The sequence below is a fragment of the Pinus tabuliformis genome, chromosome 6, assembly GCF_031772625.1.
Source record: "Pinus tabuliformis cultivar Carrire ecotype Pingquan chromosome 6, CPIR1, whole genome shotgun sequence".
NCBI classification, from domain to species: Eukaryota; Viridiplantae; Streptophyta; class Pinopsida; order Pinales; family Pinaceae; genus Pinus; species Pinus tabuliformis.
The window spans coordinates 428,137,143-428,147,923 of NC_142292.1; the positions used below are offsets into that span (position 1 = coordinate 428,137,143).

At 35.9% G+C, this 10,781-nt stretch overlaps 1 protein-coding gene across 1 annotated transcript; it reads left to right on the forward strand.

Moving 5' to 3' along the window:
• The first annotated feature begins 713 nt into the window (after window positions 1–713).
• On the forward strand, window positions 714–4,202 carry LOC149259135 (LEAF RUST 10 DISEASE-RESISTANCE LOCUS RECEPTOR-LIKE PROTEIN KINASE-like 2.2). The gene is made up of 3 exons (XM_089417583.1): window positions 714–1,632; window positions 1,757–1,804; window positions 1,890–4,202. Exons 1-3 carry the CDS (start codon window positions 864–866, stop codon window positions 3,083–3,085), a joined length of 2,013 nt encoding a protein of 670 aa, XP_089273709.1. The 5' UTR covers window positions 714–863; the 3' UTR covers window positions 3,086–4,202.
• Window positions 4,203–10,781: the final 6,579 nt, after the last annotated feature.

A 10,781-nucleotide genomic window follows, 5' to 3' on the forward strand; every position in this document is an offset into this window, starting at 1 on the left:
ACTTGCTGAATTGAAGGGAAGTCAATAACATAATTGTTTTGAATATCTTTTTGATTGAATCAAATACCATAGTTGTTTTGAATATCTTTTCCATTTCAATTGATTTGGTGAATCGAAAGTAAGTCAATAATATAATTGTTTGGATTCAAAAATAAAAAAAATTATATTATTTAAAAAAAACCTGAAATAAAAAAAATTATATTATTTTAAAAAAAACATGGTTTCCCCAGAAATTAGTGAAATTAAATTAATAATATTTATATTATTATTTTAATTTAAGAAAAAAAATATTTCATTATTAAAAAAACTTTTTTTATTATTTTAAAATTTTATTTTAATTATAAATATTTTTTAAATATAAAAAAAATGATATTGTAAAATTTGATTTTAGCTAAAAGTAAAATTTGATATAATATGTAAAATTGCAATTTCCTGGCTAGACCACAAATATATGTAAAATTTGATTGATGCAATTTCCAGGCTATACCACAAATATATTAAAAAAATAAAATTGGAGGACCACAAATTCATTTGTGAACGTGACCAATTACCTTCTACATATTTTTATATGTCGCACCGTGTCCGACTTTGACTCTCCATTCAAACAATACTCTATTATTGCGCGCCGTGTCCGACTTTGACTCTCCATTCAAACAATACTCTATTATTGAGTCTTCCACCCTTCTGTATAGTCTGCTTAAAGTCCAAAGAATCCATCTCTTTTGCAATTCCCCATTGATTTTGTACTCTCTGGTCTGCGGGTTGCTCTTCAATCCTCTTTGCAATTCATTTGTTTCGCTTAGACCCAATTCTATTGTCTGTCTATCTTCTTTTACAGCATCTCTCCGCTTGCGCATCGGAAAATGGGCTACTCCCTTCTCATGCTGCTCCTCTTTACCTCTATTGCTTCTGCAGCTGGTGACCGTTATCCATCCTTTAAAGACTGCGCTCCTGTTACTTGTGGAAATTCAACCATTCAATATCCCTTCGGCCCATGTGGCCCTCTAGATGCTGACTGTTCTGATGATCATCAGATTACGCTATACGGCTATGGCTCTAACACCCATTGGGAAGGCAGAGTAGTTGGAGAGATCGCAAAATCCTCTTACTCTACTCGAACCCTTCAAATCACCTCATCTTATATCGATCTACTGGAGCTTGACCCTTCTCTTGGACTGGATTACTCTACCACTTACGATTGGTTATCAAAAGGTGGATTCTTCAATCTTTCTCCTGCAGACACGCTCGGAGCAATTGTTAACTGTACACAACAACCAGCCGACATACACTTCAATGGCTACCTCATCAAGAGGTTGGATTGCACAGAAAGCAACAGATATTGCTTCTTTTACCCTCAGGCAGGTTTCGGAATTCCAAGTTGCAAGAACTATCCTATTGTTGTTCCAACAAACAGAAGCTACAATATTAGCGCGGATACGGATTTCGAACAACTCCACCAAAGAGGATTCCAAATTAAATGGTCTATAAGCGATTACCGTTGTAATTCTTGTCAAGCGAGTGGGGGAAGATGTTACTCGCAATTCGACACTATTTTTTATCATAGCCCGCCCAGTTATTACACATACTGTATTTGTCCTTATGATGATGTCCACTTGGATGGTTGCAATGATGGTGAGAATCTTTTGTGTTTCGCTACATCCATCTATAGATATATCTATGCTACTTTACTTTATGTTGTGTTAACTATCAACGTTACATTGTCTCACTCAGCAGTTCCTTTTTTGTTTGCCTGAAGGAATTGTAATACAATACGGAAAGAGGTTATCTGCAAAGAACATGGCAGGTAAATTGCTAGTCTTTAAAACGGATCCATTATTTATGGATGCTTATTTTTCATGTTCTAATGACCATTTCAACTTTATTTCCAGCTATATTTATTGCAGTATGTGCTGTGTTTAGCATAGTAGTGGTCTGTTGCATAATGGTTCGTCGTCGAAGTTGTTGCTGTCAGAGGAGTTCCCGTGAGCAGCAGCAGAGCATTCGAGCTTTTATGGATTCTACAGATTCGAGACCTCCCTCGGTAGAGAATTTCTTAAATTATTATTCAGCACAAGCGCCTGCAAGGTATTCTTATAGTCAGATTATAGCTTACACAAACAATTTGGAACAGAAGCTTGGCAAAGGAGGTTTCGGAACTGTTTATAGAGGAAAACTTCCCAATGGACATCTAATAGCTGTAAAGATTTTGGATGAGTCGAAACAGTGTGAGCAACAATTCATTGCAGAAGTGGCTACAGTGGGAACGACCCGCCACATTAACCTGGTGCGCCTATTGGGTTATTGTTCTCAGGGATGCAAAAGAGCTTTGGTGTATGAATACATGGTGAATGGCTCTTTGGACAAGTATATCCATGGAGACCACAAGGAAGAGATGGATTGGAAACAGTTGTTTTCAATTGCAGTTGGTACAGCTCGCGGCATTGCATACCTACATGACGACTGCAGAAATCGCATCCTGCACTGTGATATAAAGCCCCCCAATATTCTCCTTGACGCTAATTTTTTGCCCAAAGTTGCAGATTTTGGTCTTGCCAAAATATCCGACAGAGAGGAAAGTCACGTCTCTGTGGCGAATAGAGGAACACTAGGCTACGCTGCTCCAGAGATGTGGTCAAGGCTGTATGGAGTTGTCACTGATAAATCTGATGTGTATAGCTATGGTATATTACTTATGGAGATGGTGGGGCGAAGGAAGAACATCGATTATAAGTATCTAGAAAGTAACAGTAAATTCTGCTATGCAGAGTGGGCTTTTAAACAAGTGGAAAAGGGAGAGTTCGAAAATCTAAGAAAAGAGGACATGTCAGAGGAAGACCAAGTCATCGCCAAAAGGTTAAGTTTAGTTGGGCTGTGGTGCATACAGTTCAAGGCATCTCGTCGTCCCTCAATGAGCAAAGTTGTCCAGATGTTAGAAGGAGACGTTGACATTACCACTCCTCCATTCCCATTTCCTGTGGACACACCTTTGCAGCCATCTTCTTCTCACCAATTTTCTTCATCGAGTGCTTCGGAGATTCAAATGGTGGATCCCACCAGTAATCAGACTGCTGAAACCTCCGGGTAATGTAAATACTACATTTTTTTTTCAGAAGAAAAAAAACCATATATATTATATTACGGGAAATATAATGTCCATGAATACAGCATAACCGAATTGCCTGGAGACCCACGGCAAAAACAGATAAAAACCATGTATGAGAGAAATGTGCAAGGTTTACAGATGATCAGATGGGTGGAGCAGTTAGTCTCACAGCAGAAAGAGACCAATAAACTAAGAAATCTCCATATGGACCATGTGTAACCAACAGCACCAGATAGAGCGAGAGCTCCATAATCAGACAAATCCAAAAAAAAACATTGATGCGCAGCAGCAATGACGACCACAAGTAACAGTTCTGTTCCAAATAAAACATTGATGCGCAGCAGCAATGACTACCTCAAGTAACAGTTCTGTTCCAAAATAAACATTGATGCGCAGCAGCAATGACGACCTCAAGAAACAGTTGGAATAGAGATCCCTACATATCAGGGGAGACAGATGAATCTGTAATCCGCAGCAGAATAGAAGCAATAGGAGTTCTGAGGTCTTGAAAAGTACAATTATTTCTCCACTTCCATAAAAGCCAGATGACCATGACAAACATAGAGCGTAGGGACAAGCATTGCTCACTCCACCACCTGTAGCCCTCCTGTACAGAAGCAAAAACGCGATAAGGAAAACAAAAGGATATAGACAATTCATACCAGATTTTCAGTGTCTGAGCACATTGGAAGAACATGTGAACATTGGTTTCATGTAGCATAGCAGAAAAATATGCCTGAAGGCCAAGTCTAGAGAAGTTTTCAATTGATTCCATTACGCATGGTGTTATCTCTTCGTTAATTAGCTTCAAACACTTTTTAAAGTGTGTGTACAAGATTAAATGCTTATATTGCTGAACTGTTTCTCAATAATTTAATTTAAAGAGGTGAATGCCCCTCCACTAGATTTTAAGATCACCACAGTACCTGTTGGCCTATCCCTACTAGATTTTTAGCAACATCAAGATACCTGTTGGCGTATTTAAGAAACACGCATTTCAGTCAAAACTGTCTACTACAGTTGTTGGCATATTTAAATATATCTAACCCATTTCGTTTGGAGTGTGTTTATTCACGCCTTTTCTGATCTATGATATATTTAATGCTAATTATTTTTCTAGCCGAAGCTTCAAAATTTTGGCATTTATATATTTAAAAATTGAATTCCTATAATTCAACATGAAAAATACCATCCTCACAGGCATTTTCATTCAATTTAAACAAGCTCAAATATTGATGCAAAAGTTTAATTCCATGTTACATTCGATTTTATATTTTGATAATTCTACTACCATATTAGACTTATTTATATATTTTTATCACAATCTACATTATATTTCGTATGAATTTTTTACAATATTTTAGTTTCATTTTCGTTTCATTTTCCTAAGATAAAAAAAGATGCATAGTCATTTTAAATATATATAATAATTTACTGATATATTTTGATATAGTAATTCAATTTTGTATAGATATCGTTATCATTTTTTTATATCAAAATTTTGTTGTGTGGATTGTTCTTATTTTTCTAACAAAAATTTCCTGAGCAAAATTTAATAGGACATTTTGTTTTAATTATATGTTATTTTGGTAAGATAGATCACATTAAAAACAATTTTTTTTCCTAATGTTAATCTTAAAATAGTATTTGAATCAGTTTATTTTTTTTGTAGATGTTGATTATAGTTTTTTTTAGCTTTTCATCAACCAAACACTTTAGAAGTCAACCGTACTTTGAGATTTAGCTTGTAATAAAAGGTATTAGGAGTATTGTATTAAAATTTATACATTTATTATTTTTAATATATTTTTATTATTTTTTTATTCATTTATCATTTGCAATTAATTTTTTTATACTTGTGAAAATCCAATTAATAAAGGAAATTGTCCATTTACATATGTCATAATTATCTAGTTTTATATTTTTCAATATAATAAAGGAAATTGCAGATTTACATATGTCATAATTATCTAGTTTTATATTTTTCAATAATTTTGAATGTACAAAATACTTTTATATGTTTTTAAATGATCAATGGGAAAATCTAAATCCATAAATGCTTTTTTATTATGGTGCACGTCAAGTGTCCTTCCAAGGGCCTATTCTTGTGAGTGGAACTCCCAAAATGAGATGAGACCCAACAAATATCAAAATGAGATGAGGCCCAATAAATATCAAAAAGGCCAATTCTATCCTATAGAACATTGAGTTGAATTTTGTTTATTTTACAATAGCTTTTGGTTAAACCTAAAGTTTTCAAATAATTCTAATATCTTGGAAAATAAAATGTATATTGTTATTAGCTTGTTCCAACTATGTTGTAATACAAAAATATATAGATTAAGGAAATTAGTTTATATGTGGATTTCATAGTTTAAGTTCAATACCCCTTGGTAATGTGTAAACACATGAGTTACTCCATAGAGTTACGTGGCAGACTATGGACCATGTTAAAAGTTCAAATGAGAATAAGTTATGAACATAAATGTTTTAATTCTATTTAAAAGAAAATAGTCAACCATAAAATTACAGGGAAGGTAATGTTGTAGTGAGTTTCATATTCCAAAAGTATTGAAGACAGTTATGGGCAGAGGCAGTTGCCTGCCCAAACTCCTTTCCCTAGAGATGAATATCTCATATGGGAAAAAGGAAGCCAAGAGGGGATAAACATTACCTGAGGCAACTTTGAGGAGTGAGAATGTAAAACTGAACCTCTGACAGGACATTGTAGAGGGAGGCAGGACGTTCGTAGATATAAAGTTCTTGAGCTGGTTGGTTAGTGGAACTTTATCTGAAACCCTAGACTGAAGCTGGTTGGGATCAGGTGGTCTTGGGTGAACTTGTGAAGGTTACTGATTTGAAATTATTTTGGATATGAAGTTGCCTCGAGGGGAGTTTCAATGGAGGCACTGATACTCACGATTGGGAAGAACATTCTAATCCCTATAGTTTTATGGTTGGATTATCTAATCGAAAAGAAAAAAAAACATATAAGTGGTACATATTGTTCTAAAATGTTATTTACTTTTTGCCAGATTTCTAAATGGTTTATGTATGAATGTGCAGTGGAAAATGTGAGAAATAATGTTTTGTAGGTTACATTATTTAAGATTTGAAAGGAAACGAAGAACTTTGTATTATGTTATATTTTTGGTAAATTGTACCCATGCAAAAGGGTCAATTCAAAGATCGGAATTGACTTGGGCTAGTTAGCGTAACACAGACCCTGTTGCCTTAAAAATGAAAATTGTGTATGGGTTAGTTCTAGGCCGAAGTCAACTTGGGCTATCTAGCCTGGAACAGTCCCTGTTAACCCTATTGAAATAAACACAAAGATTGGGCATGAATATAATATTTGTAAAACCAATAACCAAGAACTGTGAACTACTTGCAATTAATAATTACAACCAATTAAGAATAATAAGCTTGATTATGGCTAATAAAAGCTCTCATAAATCACCATATAATAGTTGATATTGTGAGATAGAAACAAATATCATAAGGTACACAGAATCATTGAAATATGAGAATTAATATGGATCTGATACGAAAAGTTTGTATAAGACTGCATGCATAATTATTGCAACCCAAATATAATTACTACTTCCTCAATATTTAAAAAAAATAAGACTTGAAATAAAGATATAGAGGAAGAGCACTATTAAGTTTTCATGGAATATGATTTAGCAACTTCTGAGGAAATAAAAGATACAATTTAATTAACTTGTAATGGAAAATTAAAGAGTCCACAAACCCTCATTATAACTTGTCAACTAGGGTTTACGGGCCCAATCCCAATCTCTTAACAAAAGATATACAAATTTCAAAGAAAATAGTATTTCCAATTATGATTAGAAGTCATGTTATATAATTTTTACAACAAAATAGTTCTAAGTCAAACTTGACAGGAGCTCGAGTTCCTTTACAAACCCTACGGATCTATATATATATATATATATATATATATATATATATATATATATATATATATATATATATATATATATATATATATATATATATGGACAAACATTAGCCTGATTGTAATATTTAGAAGTGGTGGGGGCTGTAAAAACTATAGTACCTAACAATCTAAGTACACAATAGAAGACTTAGATAAGGGATTGGTTGTTATAGCACCAACTTGCAAAAATAAGAGCTAAGGATGAAGCTATAAGTTCTCTATATACCCAACCCTAGAATAATGTGTGTCAGGAGGATGAAAAACTACTATTGACAATAGAGTCAAACTTAGGGAGAATTATATAGCTGCAATAAGTTAAAACAAGGTTGTATAATTACTTATGAGTGACGATGAATGACCCTCATCCCTTCGGAACCTTGTGCATAAAAAACTCTATTTGGCATTAAAATAATAAAATAAGGAAGGTATAAATATTTTTAGTACTCGTCATGAGAAAGATTCATAGAGAGCTCAACTTATGACTACCTATGCTGCGGTGCCAAACCTGTGTTGAGGTTTACAGTTAGATACCCTCCAGATAAAAGAATAGTCTGAACAGAGAACCTAGTAAGGGTTTTGATCTACAATAGTAAAAGAACCCATAAGCGCATGCAGTAGTTGTAGGTTTTAACCCCATATAGAAATCACCTACGTACGAATTCTAAAACAAATAAAATAAACAATGTGAGAGCATAACACATAAAACACATATACACAAAGATTTTCCCCTAGATCCCAAAATCAGGACTACTAGCTTGATTTTTCATTATGTTCCTTTCAATGTTATAATACATATTTGTTGAAGCATCCAATACCATGGACCGAAAACCATCGTGTCCAAAACCATGGACCGAAAACCATCGTGTCCAAAACCATGGACCGAAAACCATCGCATCCAAAACCATGTGTAAAAATCATGCACAAAACCATAGGTAGGTCCACCCAACCTAACATAGGGTCCAAAACCAAAATTTTCGGGGGCGCTGCCCCAGACCCCATAGAGTGTGGTTACCTGCACCCCTCAAACCCCCGGTTACCCCCCTGCTATGCAATCAGCGCAACGAAGGGGGGGCTCCCCCCCCCTCCCCCCCTTGGTTAACTACATGGGCTAGTCGTGGAAAGAATATAACACAACCCAAGATTCTCCCACTTTTTGTTTTCTTTCCATAGAGGGCCACAAGAGAGCTTAGTCATTTATCCAACCATGCAATGCCCATTGTTTCTCTACACTAAGAGAACTTCTTAGAGCTCACAGATTTTGTCAATGCATCTGTAGTATTCTTTAAAGTGTCCACCTTTACCAGCAACACTTTTTTGTCTTCTATCATATCTCTTGCAAAGTGATACTACACATCAATGTGCTTTGTATTTGAATGATATGCAGGGTTCTTTGCCAAGAAAATTGCACTTTGGCTATCACAGTCTATCCTTATAGCTCCCTGTACTAACCACATATTTGAACATAATCTCTGCAACCCAACTGGTTCTTTGCTAGCATGAGTGGCTACCATGTATTCTGCCTCTGTAGTTGATAGTGCCACTACAGATTGTTTCTTACTCATCCAACAGACTACACCTCCAAATAGTTTAACACATACCCACTTCTAGATCTTCTTTGATCCAAATCTCTAGCCCAGTCTACATAACAAAGCCACGAATATCCAACACTTTGTCCAATCCTGGTCTTCCTTGGTAGCATAAACCAGAATTACTAGTGCCACACAAATACCTGAAAACCCGCTTTACTGTTGTCCAGTGCTCCTTCCCTGTTTTTGACATAAACCTACTCAATACTCCCACTGCATGTGCAATGTTTAGTCTAGTACAGACCATCGCATACAAGAGGCTACCGACTGCACTTGCATATGGAACATGGGACATGTCCTATTCCTCTTCTTGTGTCTTGGGACACTTTTCAACAGATAATTTTACACCTATAGGAATAGAAACCTTCACCGGTTTACTATCCTGCATATTAAACCTCTGCAATATTGTCTCGACATAATTCCTCTGGTTTAACCAGAGCTTCCTCTTTGTCCGATCTCTTTTAATTTCCATGCCCAAAATATAGTTTGCAACACCAAGATATTTCATGTTGAATTTGGAGGACAAATGGGTCTTCAAATCCTGGATAATTTCTTTGTCATTTCCAACCAGCAACATATCATCCACATACAAGACCAGATAAATAACACAATCACCAATTAATTTAAAATACACACAATGATCTGCTTTGCTTCTGGTGAAGCCAAGTCCCCATATAAATGTATCAAATTTCTGATACCACATCCTTGGTGACTGTTTTAACCCATACAAAGACTTCTTTAACTTGCATACCAGTTCTTTCTTACCCTTCACCGCAAAGCCTTCAGGTTGCTTCATGTAGATCTTCTCTTCTAGATCCCCGTGAAGAAATGTTGTCTTCACATCCATCTGTTCTACCTCAAAATCAAAAGAAGCAACAACAGATAAAAGTAATCTAATAGAAGTTACCTTGGCAACAGGAGAAAAAATATCACCAAAATTAATTCCCGGCACCTGGGAATAACCTTTTGCTACCATCCGGGCTTTGTATTTCTCCACCTTTCCTTCTGCATTTGTCTTCTTCTTGAACACCCATTTGCTGCCAATGGTTTCCTTCCAGACAGCAACTCCACCAGATCCCAAGCCTCATTTTTATGCAAAGATGCGATTTCATCAACCATGGCCTCTTTCCATAGTTTTCCATCCTCTAAATCTACTGCTTCCTTCATAGTTTTTGTATCATCATCAGTAATAGATAAAGCAAAATTTGAATAGAAAGCAGATGAACTATACCTTTTTGGCTGCCTTCTTTCTTGAACTGATCTTCTCACACTCGGAGTTTCCAGAGACCACTAGATTTTCTGCTCCACTTTCAGGAACCACAAAACTGTTGCACCCATCAACAACATTGCTACCTTGTAGCTTGTAAAGAGTTCCAATCCGAGCTCCCCGCATTAATACCAGTGCTTCCTGAACCATCTTGCAGGTATCCTTCTCAAACACTGTTTTTACACCTGCATCATCCAACTTGCTTAAAAAAATCAGATTTCTTGCCAATGCAAGAATATGCAGAACACCCGGAAGTGTTCTAACCCTTCCACCTTGCAACTTCAATTTTACTTTTCCGTGACCTACCATCATATTTCTCATACTCGCAGAACCACTCTCTATGGGGAGTGAAGTGAAAGGATGCACCTGAGTCAGTCAACGATGGCTCATGATATACATGTGTACTTGAAGAAGCCAAGTATACACCCCCACCTTCATCTGAGGTGGTTTTCGCCTCTGCAGAAGGAGCATCATCAGATCCCTTTCCTTTATTAGGAGCTTTAGATTTACAGTCCCTTTTGTAGTTCCCTTCATTTTCGCATTTCCAGCACACCACTTTTACAGGTTTTCCTAGAGATTTAGACCTCCCTCTAGATTTAGATCTGCCACTCAATGACTTGACCGTCCTCGTACAGAAAAGGCATCAAAATTCCAGCTCTTCATATTTTTTCGTCTCATCTCCTCCGTAGGCAAGCATGAGACTATTTCATCAAATTGTAAGGCAATTGCATTTCTACCTATTGCAATAACTAGACCATCCCACGAATCTGGTAGAGAACACAACAAACTGATGCACTTATCTTCATCTGAAATTTTAATATCAACAGACACTAACTGACTTACCACAGTATTAAATACGTT

Coding starts and splice junctions, on each gene's coding strand:
- LOC149259135 (XM_089417583.1), top strand. CDS start 864: ATGGGCTACTCCCTTCTCATGCTGCTCCTCTTTACCTCTATTGCTTCT. Junction 1,633..1,756: donor CTTGGATGGTTGCAATGATG/GTGAGAATCTTT, acceptor GTTTGCCTGAAG/GAATTGTAATACAATACGGA. Junction 1,805..1,889: donor ATCTGCAAAGAACATGGCAG/GTAAATTGCTAG, acceptor CTTTATTTCCAG/CTATATTTATTGCAGTATGT.